Here is a 15,351-nt window from a genome sequence, read left to right as displayed (position 1 = left end):
AACCTCATTTGTCTCTCAGTATCTGAAGGTCAGTGAAAGTCAGACCAACTTCCTGCAGATTTCTGAGAAAAAGCTGTTAGCTAATGCTGGTCAAAGAAAACTGTGTGTACTGGGATGGAAAGTTTGATCTCCCTGCAGCCTAAATTTATTGTTTGTTTTTAGTGTGTATGATAGGAAACAGACATTCTCCTAGAGCGACCATTTATCAACTGAATCACAGATCTACATCCAGCATACCTGCTGTCTGACCTGATCATCAACATGTCCACCCACCACTCTGTTTGCCTGACTGACTTTCTGGAACTCAGTAGCTAAATGCCGAACAGTTGGTTGTCCTCAAAATCTGTTCCAAAAAATGGAACCTGTCTAAATGACTAAAACATTTTTAAAAACTGTCCTGAAAATTGTCCAAAACGACCCCAAATGACTCAGACATAATCTAAACCATTAAAAATATTAGCCCGAATATCTCACAACTTGTCAACATGGTCCAAAATGAGTTCAAATTGTCCAAAAGATACAAATTGTCCAAAACGACTAAAAAAACCCAACATCCAGAATGAGACAAACCTGTCTATGGTGAGTCATAATTTGTGCAAAAAAAAAAAAAAAAAAAAGGTTTAAATTTGTGCAAAATTGCAGAAAAAAATAGAAACAACTTTTCCTGTGTAATTTTAGATAATATTTGTCATTGTAAACCGTTTTTGATTCTTTTTGGACATATTCTGAGTCATTTTGTACAATTTTGTCATTTTGTACAATTTTGTCATTTTGGACAATTTGAACTCATTTTGGACCATTATTTTTGACAAGTTTTGAATCAATTTGGGCATGTTTGTGTCATTCTGACTTTGATTTTTTATTATTTTGGACAAAAAAGTAATTTAGGACAGATTTTAAGGCATTCTGGACAACTAACAGTCCTTATAATACTCCACAAGGTGATCCATCATCACGTGTAGCTGCTGAGTTTCAAAAAGTCCCACAACTTGTCAATGAAAATTTCGGCGATCAGGTCAGACAGAATGTAGATCTCTGACACAGTTGGATAAATGTCCGCTTTAAGGAAAAAAAATTCTGTTTCCTTTCATACACACTGGAAGGCAAATGATAATCATTCATGTAAAAATCTTGTTTGTTGGAGAACTGCTGGGATCCTGGTATAAACTGTTTTGTCCTTGTTTCCCTGAATCTCTACTGCACAGGTGGAGGGTACAAAGCAGGTAATATTTTTCTTTAACATTGCTTGGTTAGCGTATAGTGTGTAGTGCAGCAGATACTCACTGGCTTCGTACACCAGGGCGTTGGCTTTGGCCACGGCTCTCTTGTAGCACACATACAGAGCTGGACCCCACTGGAGACACAAAGAAAACAAACAGATATAACAAACCTGTCCACCGCTGAAAACACACAATGCACAGCCCACTTTAATGCACACAGAGTCAGCTGGAGGAAGTACATGAACTCTTAAAGACTGAAGCAGGAGCTGAAATGTATTGGTCCATGTTTAAACAAATGAAATATGTAGCTGAGTTTTAATTAATTTTGGATAAATTCATGTAACTTTACATGGCTTTCAGTATATTTGGACATTTTTGGAGTCATTTTGGCCAAGTTTAGGTCTTTTTTGATCATTTTTGTGCAGCTTTGGACACATTTATGTAATTTAAGACACGTTTAAGTCATTCTGGACAAATTAAAATGTCTGTCATTTTGAACACTTAATAATTTAAGACATGTGTTGAGTCAATTTGGGTATTTCTTGTGGCCATTTTTTACACTTAAAAAAAAACACTTTCCATTAGTTTGTATCATTTTGGACATGTTCTTGTCATTTTTGACAATCTCTGCAATTTTGGCCAAATTCCAACCTGTTATGGACCCACTGGTGCAATTTTTGACAAGCTACTGTAGGTTACTGGATAATTTTTAGGTTATTTTGGACAAGTTTATGTTGTTTAGGAGTCATGTTTTGAGTCATTTTAAACATGTTTCAAAGGGTTTCAACCATTTCTTGAGTTATGGCAAATTTTTAAAAACTAGGTTTGTGGATACTTTGATCAACACACTTGTATTAGGTATAGACCTTCTTTTTCTGAGAATTAAGTCAATTATCTGCCTGGGGACATGATGGGAACAAATATTTTGGTTCTACAGTGATGCCAAGTGTTTGAAAACATGCAACACTACAAGGATCCACTGAGTTCTTCCCCCCCGACACTCCCCATGCTCATTGTACTCACCATGCCAGTGTTGAGGTTCTTGTCGACCCGGCAGAAGGTGTGTGGTGCCACCTCCCCCTTGCTGGGCAGTAGGAGGGCAATGTCGGTGACGCCCAGTGTGTGGAGGCCCTGCGAGTCAAGAGCTCGCCGGTACGTCAGGAACACCCGGTGGGCCGTCGGAGCACCGCCAGAGCTCAGGCTGGCTGAGCGGCTGTAGGGAGTTGTCTCGATAACGTACCAGCTCTGCTTCAGTTGCTCCTTGCCCTCATACAGAACCCTGCAGGGACAATTTACCAGTTTAGATGGTTAGTCACTGCACTACTCTAACACTGTCAGACTCACCATGGCCAAGGAAACGATCAAAGTCCCTGCACCAGAGACACAGAACCCGCTGCCTGCATTACTCAGAGCAAGGGGTGCGTTACGCTAGCAGCAGCTAATGTATGTAAATTATATATTTGAAATACAATACAACAGTGTAATTTTACTGTCAAACATTGAAAAAGAATAACTACTATACTATACCATTAAAATATAAAAATATATCTAGAAAATCTATATAGATATATCTATAAAAATATAGATTTTTGATGTAAATATTATTTACAGTTTTGGATATTTTTTGTTGAAATTCCTCCTGTCAACATGTAAATTCATACTTTGTTTTTCTCTGTGCAACAAAACAGTTGAAATCTGTAAAACAACAACAACAACAAAAAAAGGTCAAAAAACGTATTCACCATTTTTCAATACTTAACATACATATTTTTTTCTTTCAAATAATGTCAAATATCTGTACATAATAACATTTTTTGCTGATTTGAATACAGTTTTTTTTTTTTTAAAGTGTAGTTTTACATTGTAAAAGAACAAATGACCATTTCCACAAGTGCAGAATTTTCATGTAGATGCTATTTACAGTTTTGGCCTGTTTTTACAGGTAACATGTAAATTAATGCCCTTTTTCTGCTATTTTGCTAGTTATTATCTGTAATTTAACACAACACAGAAAATCTATAAAATAACATTCAATTGTGTTTTTAAAAAAAATCACAGATTAAATGGTTGGTGCACGCTTGTCAGTATTTTTAAATGAAATTTTTCATGCAATCCACTGTTATTATACAGATTTGTCTTGTGGTCACTTTGTCTTGTTTTTGTCATATTTTGTCTCTCTTCTGTCATTTTGTGAGTTATTTTTCTTGTTTTGTGTCAATTTGTGACTTGTTTATGTTGCTGTACCTTGTTTTTGTCATTTTGTGTCTTGTTTTAGTCATTTTGTGTCTCATTTTAGTCGTTTTGGGCCTTGTTTTTGTTGTTTTCTGCCTCGTTTGTGCTGTATCGTGTCTCTTTGCAACAGTTGTGTCTCCTGTCTTTCGTTTTGTGTCAAATTTTTTGACATTTTGTGTCTTGTTTAGCCGAAGTATTTTAGTTTTGGGTCCCAAAACACAAAAATCTAAAGAGAGTGTAGCAACACCACAAACTGAAATGACACAGACTGACCCATCTCAAAAGGAAGCCCACTCAAAATCAAACATCAGCCTGATGAGATTTAAGACTCTGATTCTTTCAAACATCCGTGTACAGTCTGTCAGCAGCACTCCATAAAATCACAGAGAAAAAGGATGTAATCTGACGTCGAAGAGGATTTCCCTCATTATCCCCCAACACGAGTGTAATCCAGAGTAATTAAACTGCTGAACATGAAAGAAACAATAGAGAAGAGTCCAGAACACGACCGTCGTCCCACCGCTGCATTACATAATCCTCTGTATTACATAAGCTGCAGCTTTCATATGCATCACAAGACCGAGAAACTCTGCAGCTCATTTCTACATTTATTATAGTCTCAGACATGATTTTCACTTAAATCACAACAGCACAATAAGCCACAGTTCAACATGCAGTCAGTGCAATTATCATTCTGTGTTTACCGATCCTGCAGTGCAGAATGCACTCAGAACTGACACGAACATAGGCTCTCTAGAGTGACAGGCAGATAATTCTCAGAGTGAAGTCGTCTATTATAACAGGAGCTACAGCTGATGTCAGTGGTGGATAATACAGCTCTAATGTCTGCTGCTTTACAGATTATGTGTAGGTAAAACCTGCAGAAAAAGTTTTAGATTTTTCACGCTTCAGAAAACTGCACGGCTCAATGTGACGGCCAGAAGCCCTGTCTGACAGGTAAAAAAGCTTTGGACCTTCTGTGTTAATGAGAGCTTAGTGTCACGTGAGAAAATCAACATACTGTCCTGGCTAGCGTGTCACATCGAAATCTTCTAATATATCAGCATGCCAACATCAGCATGATAAAATAAATATATATATAATAGAATAAAAGCATTCTATTCTGGGATAAACAAAAGCTGCCTTCTGTTGATATGCTAGCAGTAAATGAGTACTAACCACCAAGGATAGTCCAAAGGAAGTCTGAAAACAGTCCATAGTCAGTCTAACACAAGTCTAAAACCTCTCTAAAAACAAATCTAAGTCCAGATGACGACCAATTAAAGTCAAAGCTAAAATAAAACATCCAAAGCAGCCAGTCAAGTCTAATACCCGTCAAAAAGCAGGTCTGAAAAATTTAAAACAAAGTCCCAAGCCTGTGTAAAAGCAGTCCAAAAGCAAGTGTGACACCCGACTAACACCAGTCTAAAATCAGTACAAAAACAAATCCAAATCCAGACAGTTGCTAGTCTGAACCAAAGCTAAAACCAAGTCCAATCTACAACTAAAACAATGCCACAAACAATAAAACCAAGCTAAAAATCTTTAAAAAGCACACCTTCACTCTGATACAGACCCAGACCCAAACAGGAACAAAAACCACATCAAAACCACTGTAAGCTCAAAAGCAAGTCTAGAACAGTCTAAAGCCTGTGGAAAAGACGTTCAAAGAGCGGTCCGAAACCTGTCAAAATACAAGTCTAAAAAGCAATTTGGTAAATCTTCTAAAATCAAGTCCAAAACCTGTGTAAAATAAAGTGTGAAAACAGTCTAAAAATTTAAATCCAGACAAATACCAGTCTAAACCAAGGCTTAAATAAAGTCCAAAATCAAATCCAATCTAAATCTAAAACCAAGCCAAAAAATCAAGTCTAAAACCTTTCAAAAAGAAAGCCCTCAACCAGACTAGACCACATTGAAACCAGTCTAAAGGCAAGTCTAAAACCAAACTAAGTTAAAACAAGGCTAAAGTCAAGTTTAAAGACAATAAAAACCCATCTAGCCAAGCTCAAAACTAGTCTAAAACCAGTCCACAAGCAAGTTGGAAATCAGACTAATACCAGTTAAGATCAGTAAACCCCAGCTAGAAAACCCACCAGATTCTGTTAAGAATGGATACAACACATGGGCCTCCGCTTTAGCTCACCTGGTTGAACTGGCGACCCATGTACAGGGGCTATAGTCTCCGATGCAGCGACCATGGGGTTCGAATCCCGCTCATGGCCCTTTGCTGTAACCCATTCCCCCATTCTCCTCCCCCACTTTTCAGTCTCTCCTTCGACTGTCCTATCTAAAAAAGGCCAAAAAAATGACTTAAAAAAAAAAAAAAAAAAAAAACGGATACAACACATTAAAGAGGAAAAATTAATTACAAAAAAGAAGCTAATGCAGCAGAGGGTTTCCACCCTTAGCTCAAAAAATAAGAAACGAACCCATCACCAACAAACAACTGTGAATTAGTCCAATTTATCAAAAAGCTGTTTATGTTCAAATGGTCATGTCATTCATGTTGAGTTCCATTTTAGGAAGCTCCAAAAGAATGGACGTCAGCAATGCAAATACAACTTTTGAATTGACTTAAGGAGCTTTTTTCGATCTTAATAACTCTTTAATTAATAAAATAACATCTTGAAAAGAAAATTTCTGGAGAAAGTAAATGCAACAATAAAGAAAAAAATAGAACAGATGTGCTATTCACCCATCAAACCTTGTGCAAGTTATCAGCTTTTTTGGGCGATTTATAATAAGGCTCACAACTGAAAATACTGGCTGATTGGAAGGTTGAAATCAGGAACAACTTTGACTATGGTTGTCTAAAACCACATCTACGGCAAATCTGAATCCAGACAAACATCACGCTACACCAGGGCTAAAACAAAGTCCAAGTCCAAAAGTCATGTCTGAAATCAAGTATAAAAAAATGTTAAAAACAGTCCAAAACAAGTCTAACACGTAAACAATAGTAAAACCAAGTCCAAAGACCAGAGCAAAACCAAATTTAACAGCAAGTCTAACTTTACTAACAGCAATCTAAAACAGAAAGTCAAAACCAAGTCCAAAGACCAGAGCAAAACCAGACCACATCCAGTCTAAAGTCAGCAAAAAGAACAAAACAAAACTGTATGAAACCAGTCTAAAGCCACTACAACACCAGTCTAATATCAAAAAGATATTCTAAGGCCTGTGACGAGTGGTATTGTGAATTTTTCTCAGTAATCCCATCTGGTGGTGATTCCATCCTGCAGAGATATGTCCCAGTCTTTTTTTAACCTGATTGCTTGTTGTTTAAACCTCAGGTTGTTCACACCTCAGGTTGTTCACACCTGTTGGCATTATCACCTGCAGCCATCCACAATCAGAGAGTGTACCAGAGGAAACTGGATTTGTTTATCTCACCCCAGGTCCAGAATGGGCGGTTTGTCCCTTCCTCGGCGGTAGCACAGGAACAGATGTGGGTTGTTGATGAGCCCGGCACTCAGCTCGGCCGAGTGTCCACCCAGCGTCTTCTCGATGCAGGTGAAGCCTTCCGGCACCTCTTCCCCAAGCCCCCGGGCAATCACCACCAGGTCCGTCACCGGCTCCACCGCCCGGCTCGACGACGAGGACGAGGAGGAGGATGTCGAGGAGGAGGAGGTGGAGGTCTTGCCATCCTCGTCCAGGGGCTTCCAGGACCCTACAGGGTCGAGACCTGCCACTACAAAGTAGTCCACCAGCTGGGGACATTTCTCCTCTGTCATGCCTCCTGTCGGTCCTCCACTGAAGAGATAAAGAAAGAGTCTGAGTTAGTCGTCTGAAGTAGCGATGTTGCACATTAATAACTAATTAGTTCAAAAAAACTAAAAATATATGAATCGATAAGGCAGAAAGCTAAGGTCTTGCATGTCAGACAGCATAATGGAGATTAGTTGCAGTACCTGGTTGTTCCACCAGGTTGAGCCTTTTCCTGTACTGGAGCAACCAGAGGAGGCAGTCACTCAGACTACATGCAGTTTGTGTTGACAATCAGAGAGCATTATGGGAGTTGAGATAGCAAAGGGGCACCATAACAAAGACTTATGGGATGCCTGATTACCTCTAGCCAGAGCTCATGTATTCAAATCTAAAAATAGTGTTTGGATTGATGTTAGACTTGTTTTGGACCTGGTTTTAAATTTGGTTTCATCTGTGAGAGTAGGTTTTGGTTTGATTTCAGACAATCTTAGTCTTGGTTAATAATTTAACTGATTAAAAATATATTAACCACTAAGGCAATAGAAGGACATGCATGTCAGAAAATGTGATGTGACCACAGCTGGCAGCTGAGTAGCCAATGAAACTGAGCTACACTGCAGCTAATGTCACGTGTTGGCAGTTAAGTGTCTCAGTTGCCATGTGAAATAATAAGAAGTAGACTTTCATAATGATCATCAATCAATAATGCTGCCGACTATCAGTTTTGAAAATTTTTTGAATTTGCATTCCCAGTCTGACGGGAAGGAAATATCCATATTTCTGCGTTTGGAGAGACAAGGACAAAAAAACACTTGACTAAAGCAGAACCTTTTTCTAACAGTTAAATTTTCGCAAAATCTTCACCTCCTGAAACCACATAGATGCAGTTGAACATGATGAAACCCAGCAGTAACTCTGCACACAGAACTGTTTATTTCTATCCAAGAATCACCTGAGACGAGTAAAGAATTTGTGCATCAAGGCACGTTTGGTTTTATATTTTGTTCACTATTCATGCTTGAATTACTGATATCTTTGTCAATATCGTCAAAAGCTTGAGTGCTAATAAAGCTAATTGAGGTGAGCCAGGTCAAACAGGAGCTGCACTAAAGAGATTTGATGGTTTCCCTGTTGGTCTAATGCACCATGACTCAGTGAGCTGGAGGTCAGACCGCTGAGTCACCATCCTGAGTGTAATCAGCCAATCAGAGAGCACAGAGACGGCGGCGGAGAGACGATTGTGTGTTACTGTAGCATCATTACGTATGCATTTGCGGAGCTGAAACTACAACCCAGTCTTTCAGTTCTCTCTAATCGTAGCAGGACATCTACATTTACTGATATAAGTGTATTTATCTGCAGCCTTTCACATATGCACAAGTCTTTTTTGCCTTCACATTTCTGTGCATGAACTCAAGTAGACATTTGTGGATTTGTGACACAGATTTATCTTTCTTACACACTTTTCTTACTTCACAGAAAGAAATCTTTCACAGTTCACATTTTCCATAAGTATTCTACAAGAAAGATTTGTCTGTTTTGTTTGTTTCTTTTTACAGTTTTTTTTTTTTACAGTGTTAATGCTTTTATTGAAATATCGACTTTGTAGCTAAAATTGTAACTACTGTCTTGACTTCTTGACATTTTTCATTACATTTTTTTGTTTTTTTCTTATAATTTGGACTTTTCATCTCAGAATTTTTCAAGAAGAATTGTGTTTAGTTGCTTCCTCAAGTTTAATATTATCAAGATCAAACTAAAAATGTGAAATTCCCTTTTATAAATTGTGTTTTTTCCTTAAAATTAAAGATGTTTGTATACATTTTCTAATTATTGACACTTTCTTCTGAAAATTTCCACTTCTAAACTCTGATTTCTTTTCTTTTTCTTGATTTTTAAAAAACTTTTAATCAGAATTTGCCTTGTTGATATTGACTAAACAAACAAAGAAACCTAAGTAATATCTGCTTCCAACTCTAAAATCTTTTTTTTTCAATTTCCTCTTTATTTACATTTGTGTGTGTGTGTGAGTGGTTTTCATTTTCTCTCACGTGCACACCATTTGTTTTCTTAGTTTAACATTTTTTATTTAAAATTCTCAATGGTTTCATTTGGACTTGCCCAACCTGCTTTGATACTGTGGTGTAAATCGCAAATGAACAGACAAAGAGGAAGAATCAGAATAATCACAATGCCATTCTGATACTAAATCAATATGTGATTAAACTGGAGTGCAGATGGCAGCGTAGTGTGTGTGTCTGCACTGAGCAGTGTGTTATAAAAATAGGTTGTGCAGTGATGCCGTGAGATGCTGAAAGCACTCTTATGTAACTGTAAATGTCCCTCGCCCGCTCTCACCCTCCATCCTCCTCCCTGAGTCTAAAACATAGAAAGGAGACAGACAGAACAGAGGCCAAGCTGCTGAAATTAGACTCAGTTCCAACAAATGTGGAGCAGAAACGTCCCATTTTAGTCCTGATGAAGAGCACGACTGTAAACTGTTCAGCACTACATAAGTTTTAGTTATCATGCTTTCTTCCAGGGATTTGTTTGACAAAAATAAATGAAATAAACATTTAAACACAATAAAAATTAAAATCAGAAACTATTTGACAAACATTTGACACCAGCTGGGTGGTCTCTATTTTTTATTTTTATATTTTACAGTATTAACGTTGGATTTTTCGCAAACACATCCTATGTCACAAGCACTGTTGCATTGCAGCAAGAAGGTTGCTGGTTCGCGTCCCGGTGAGGGCACCGGGATCTTTCTGTGTGGAGTCTCCATGTTCTCCCCGTGCAGCGTGGGTTCTCTCCAGGTTCTCCAGCTTCCTCTCACACAGTCCAAAAACATGTTGAGGTTAATGGGTGATTCTAAATTGTCCGTAGGTGTGAATGTGAGTGTGCTTGGTTGTCTGTCTCTAAGTGTAGCCCTGTGATAGACTGGTGACCTGTCCAGGGTGTCCCCTGCCTTCGCCCTAAGTCAGCTGGGATAGACTCCAGCCCTCCCCGCCACCCTAGTGAGGATTAAGCGGTGTCTTTCTGTCATTGATCAGCTCAATCTAAAGATCGATCAATTACCGTCTTTGATGACAAGCTGTAGCAGCACTGATGCACCAATATGGATTCATCTGCCAATGTTCCAAAACCAGCCTAAAACTAAACCAAAACCAGTCTAAAACAAGTCTAAAACTAAGTCCAGAATCAGTCTCAGTCGTCATTTTTTGTGATCGATTTTTTTTGTGACGGACAAAACGAAAGTGAAAGAAAGTCCCTGGAAGTGCAGCTCCTGTAATGTGGCTGTCTGCCTCATTTTAGACAGAAATTATTTTCAGGAGCGGCACAGGTAAAAACAGAAACAAGGCCACACCTGCTTTGTATATCATTGCATATATCATTGTATATAGCTGCATATATTTGTATTTAATTGATTTTATATTAAATTTACCTTTTCAAATTCACATCTGCAACCTATGGTTACATTTTCAACTTTCAAAAGGCTTTGTTAAGAATGTTTGTGGTTTTTTTATTGTCATAAATAATACATTTCTTCAAATCGGATTTTGTGTTTTTTGTGTTTTTGAGCCCAAAATGTTAAAATAGTCGGTGAAAGTGAAACACTAATGGTCAGGTCATATAGAAAATGTTGTGCTAAAAAAAATAAAAAAAAGATACCAAACATGGGCATGGTAAACATGTTTATATGTGGTATAAAGACAAAACTAAAAGCATGCAAAAACAGCCAGGCCAAGACCTCTAAGGGCTAGTAACACTTGGGCCATGTTCTTACATGCTGCCGTGGTAGTACATGTATGTGTATCATGGTGCAGTATGAGCATGTAAGAACATTCCAAGTCCTAGTAAATAGAAATTTTGCCAATACTAGTATTTGTCATGTTTTCATTTACAGAGCACAGTTGTATTACAATTCTAACCAAACAACAATTGCCCAACAGTTGATAATGTCTTGATATCTGAAGTTTCATGAGCTAAAATTTCTCTCTCAGATAGCCTCAGAATGTCCCATTTAAGCTTCAATATTTAGAGTCTTAAACCAGTCTGTATCCACTCAGAAACAAAGTTCCAAGTTATTCTAAAACCAGTTCGATGCTGACGATAGTCCCTGATTGCACCCCTTCTGTTTTTTAAAATTTATTTTTATTGCAAAGCAGCTTTTTAAAACAACAACAACAAACAAAAAAACATTTACTCCTAGCTCTTAATCTAAACGTCTGTGTGGTGTTTTAAAGATTGTCTTTGGTACAAACCAATGTGTTTTGAACGGACGGACGGACGGACAGACGCACGCACGCACGCACGCACGCACGCACAGTATTAGCAACACATTGCTGATTTGTGTCTGCACATTAGCTTTATTAATAACAGCAAAAATAGAAACTCATGCTCAAAGCCTGACAGTCAGAACTGTGTCCAGTAAAGGTAACAGACATCATTTAACCACAGATAGACTGATAACCAGTAGTAGCAAGAAGTCTCTGTGGTGAACTCGACTGGTTATTCTCCCGTTAAAAGTTATTTCTGATGTTTCTGAGCAGAATGCAATGGCAGAGTTTTAGCCTCAGTCAGCAGATGTGTTAGATAAACAGGTCTAATTTCCTTCCTCTTCTGTGAACCAGAGACGTTTTGTCCTGCAGAGGGATGGACGCTCGCTGCTGTCCACAGAGAGTGAAGGTTAGAGACACGCTAACAAGGACACTGTATGGTGAGCAGCAGGTCAGAGGTCAGCCGACAAACAGGACGAGGACGGGCAGCCTGCTTCCGGTTTGTCGTGACCTCCGGGTGACACAGCAACATGTGAGAGATGACACAACACACTCTCTGCAACGGCACAAATCTGCTGCAAAACTGCAGTTTGTCACACCTCAGAGTTTCTGTTTGAGATGTCATGACTCGGAAAATATGGAGGCCCTAAACACAAGTCCAAAACCAGTTCTTACACAAGTCAAATGTACATAAAAGTAATCTAAAACCAGTCCTAACACAAGTCTAAGGTACATAAAAGTAGTCTAAAACCAGTCCTAACACAAGTCAAAGGTAGGTAAAAGCAGTCTAAAACCAGTCCTAACACGAGTCTAAAACCAGTCCTAACTCAAGTTTAAAACCAGTCCTAACTCAATTCTAAAGCCAGTGCAAACACAAGTCAAAGGCACGTAAAAGCAGTCTAAAACCAGTGCAAACACAAGTCTCAAACGAGTCCTAACACAAGTCTAAAACCAATCCTAACACAGGTCTACAACCAGTCCCAACACAAGTCTAAAAAACAGTCCTAACACATATCCAAACAGAGTTCACATAAGCAGTCCAACCTCCAGTCTAAAACCAGTCCAAACAGAACTCTAAAATCAGTTCAAACACAAGTCTATATAATATAAAACAAATCTAAAACCTGTCCAAACCAAGTCTAGTACTCATCTAAAACCAATCTAAAACCAGTCAGAAAACATATTCACTAAAAGTCCAAAAACATAGCTAAAGGTATCCTTAAATTCAGTCTAAAACCAATCCAAAACCAAGTCTAAAACCTTTTCGAAACTCTACCTAGTACTCGCCCAAAACTATGACTACAACCAGTCCAAAGTTAGCCTAAAAGCAGTCCAAAGATCAGTCTAAACCCAGTTCTAAATTTAGCCTATAACTAAATCTAAACTAGTCCAAAACTAAGACAAAAGGCAGTCCGAAATTCAGTGCAAACGTAAGTCTAAAACCAGCCTAAAACCACACTTAAACCCAGTCCAAAACTAGCATTAGACCAAATCCTAACTAGTCCAAAATTAAGTCTAAAACCAGTCCAAGTTAATGTTTAAGCCAAGTCCAAAACTAGGTCTAAACCTACTTTAAGTTGAAATCAAAAACAAGTTGAAAACCACACTTTAGACTTTACACAAAGTCTAAAATTAAGCCTACAACAACACCAAAACCAAGTCTAAAACCAGTCAAAATTCAAATCAACAACCAGTCTAAAACCCTGTTCAAAGCAAATCAAAAACGAATTGTAAAACTGGTCCAAAACCAGTCTAAACAAAGTTAAAACCAAATTTAAAACCAATTCCAAAACCAGTATAAAATCAAAGCCCAGACGACAACAGTCTGGATTACATGAATACACTGAGACAGACAAAATCCCCAAGATGTTTAAGACACTATTTGTGATGAGTTTATAATGATGCAAATTTAGCTATGTTCATAATTATATTGGTAAAAGTGACCCCTTTGCTTTACGTCATGAACCGCAGTGCTGTGATGTTTACATCAAGTTTTTCAATCGGTGACAAATAGCTGCTGCTGTTTAGGTCTCTTCTCTTTACTGCCTTTAGTAATGCCTGTTCATGCACAGTCGCCTTGCATTTCTATCTATTCTTATTGTTCGTCACAGAGACGATCTCATTTTATACTAGCTGACATGTCCGAAGTGACCGACAACACTGGGAGAAAGTTCACTTCCTTCCATCAAAATTCAGAGAGCGGATTACAACGGAGTGAAAGGTCACAGTTGAGTACCTCGATTATTTGTGAAAAGGAGAACCTGAGAGTTAAGTGTGTCAGTTTCAGCTCTTTTCTTTGACAGAAATAGTCTGTCTTCCGCATTTAATGAACCAACTTCCTCTTCAGTGTTCGAACACTATTCTCTAATGGAAAAAACCCCAAAGACACTATAGATGACGTGGCCGCTCAGGAGAACACATGTGAAGTAACTTTACAAACTAAAACTGTACATTTATAGACTTTATATGCAGTTCATCACAGTGCAGTAAGATTCTTTTGACTGTTGTTTTGTTTGTGTGCCTGATGTGTCGTCCTGCAGGTCTCCTCACCTTTTTAAATAACAGTCACTCCTGCAGCCCCTAAACCCATCTAAATCATCTTCTAATGAACACGAACTGTGACTGACAGTCGGAGGGCGTCGTCTGCTGAGCTGCTGACGGTCGTTTTAGCTGAGACAGCCGATTTGATCAGTCACTTCCCTTTTTTAACAGCCAGTGTGTAACAGTGGAAACCTTGCACATGTGCAGCAACACACAGACGCACAATCTAAATACATACTGGAAAACCCAGAAAAATGCAAAACGTTTCCTCATCGTCAGAGAGCACCACAGCGTTTAGGTTCACCTTGTGTCATACAGCAGAAACGTCACATCTCTCTGAGCGTTACTCATGTTAGTCTGTGTGGGGCACAGAGGAAGCCACGCTATACTCTTACCTTGTATACTGCCGTCAACTGGTCTCTTCTAAACCACGCAAAAATCTATCAAAAACCGTCTGAGAACTTACGTATGAACTGTTTTCCTGTCAAATAGCAAAAACGAGAAATTTGCCAACAGGCCTGAAAAATTCAAAATGTGATTACAGCAAACCAAAAAAATAAAAAAAATATGTTTTCGTTTTCTCATTGTTGGATGAAAATGCAAAAAAAGTACTGTCTTTGGTTTGGTTGATGTTGGTAAATTGTTGGTTTTTATTGTTTTGTTTAATTGTGGTTGGTTAAATAAAAATTGGGATCACGCCAAACCAAAAAACAAGTCCTGTTTTTGTTTTCTTATGATTGGTTTAAAATAGAAAACCTAACTGTAACCCTGTAAAGGCTAAAGCGGTTAAATTACAAAATAAATAAAATTTAAAATACTCAATTATTATCCATATTGAATAAAATTAAACATTTTTTCCAGCAATAAATGCTGATCATCAGTTCAAAGAGAGGGTCTGTTCCCATTTAGTCTATCAGCCTTCTGTACCATTCATAATCACAGTCAGACCAAATACAGAGGAAAGAGTGGCTCTTACCAGCTGTTCTGTACTCAGAGTCTTTGTTGTACATCAATCTGAAGCAGCAGGTATCTGCTCTGTCTTCTACCAGCAGTGATGTCGAACACTGTCAGGCCATTGTTTCCCTTGTTGGATTTTGTGCAAAAACATCACACGATTGCAAAATGACCACAGAAACCACCGTGCTTACAATCATTCTACAGTTTATCTTTAAAACCAACATGTGAACCAGAATTAACACAGTTTCATGACACACTGTATGGGGATTAGAACGTCTGTCTCTTAATTCCATCAGATCGGGCCTCACTCGTCTCAGAAACAACTCATAACCAGAGAACCGGCTGCCTGGCCACATTAACACCTACAACTCTGCATTTTTATTAGAAATGTGGCTGTGATGACCAAC

At 38.3% G+C, this 15,351-nt stretch overlaps 1 protein-coding gene across 1 annotated transcript in view; it reads right to left on the bottom strand.

The window, feature by feature from the left end:
* The window catches only part of dennd4b (DENN/MADD domain containing 4B), a 60,759-nt gene that overhangs the window by 26,533 nt on the left and 18,875 nt on the right, over window positions 1-15,351 (bottom strand). Inside the window, exons 2-4 of the mRNA XM_008298987.1 lie at window positions 6,849-7,208; window positions 2,244-2,499; window positions 1,285-1,354 (exon numbers count right to left, since the gene is read on the bottom strand). Coding sequence (XP_008297209.1) covers window positions 1,285-1,354; window positions 2,244-2,499; window positions 6,849-7,189 — 667 coding nt within the window. The 5' untranslated portion in view covers window positions 7,190-7,208. The remainder of the gene's footprint in view (window positions 1-1,284; window positions 1,355-2,243; window positions 2,500-6,848; window positions 7,209-15,351) is intronic.

This window comes from Stegastes partitus, unplaced genomic scaffold (assembly GCF_000690725.1).
Source record: "Stegastes partitus isolate 25-593 unplaced genomic scaffold, Stegastes_partitus-1.0.2 Scaffold1368, whole genome shotgun sequence".
Taxonomy (NCBI): Eukaryota; Metazoa; Chordata; class Actinopteri; family Pomacentridae; genus Stegastes; species Stegastes partitus.
This window is presented reverse-complemented; position numbering and strand designations above follow the sequence as displayed.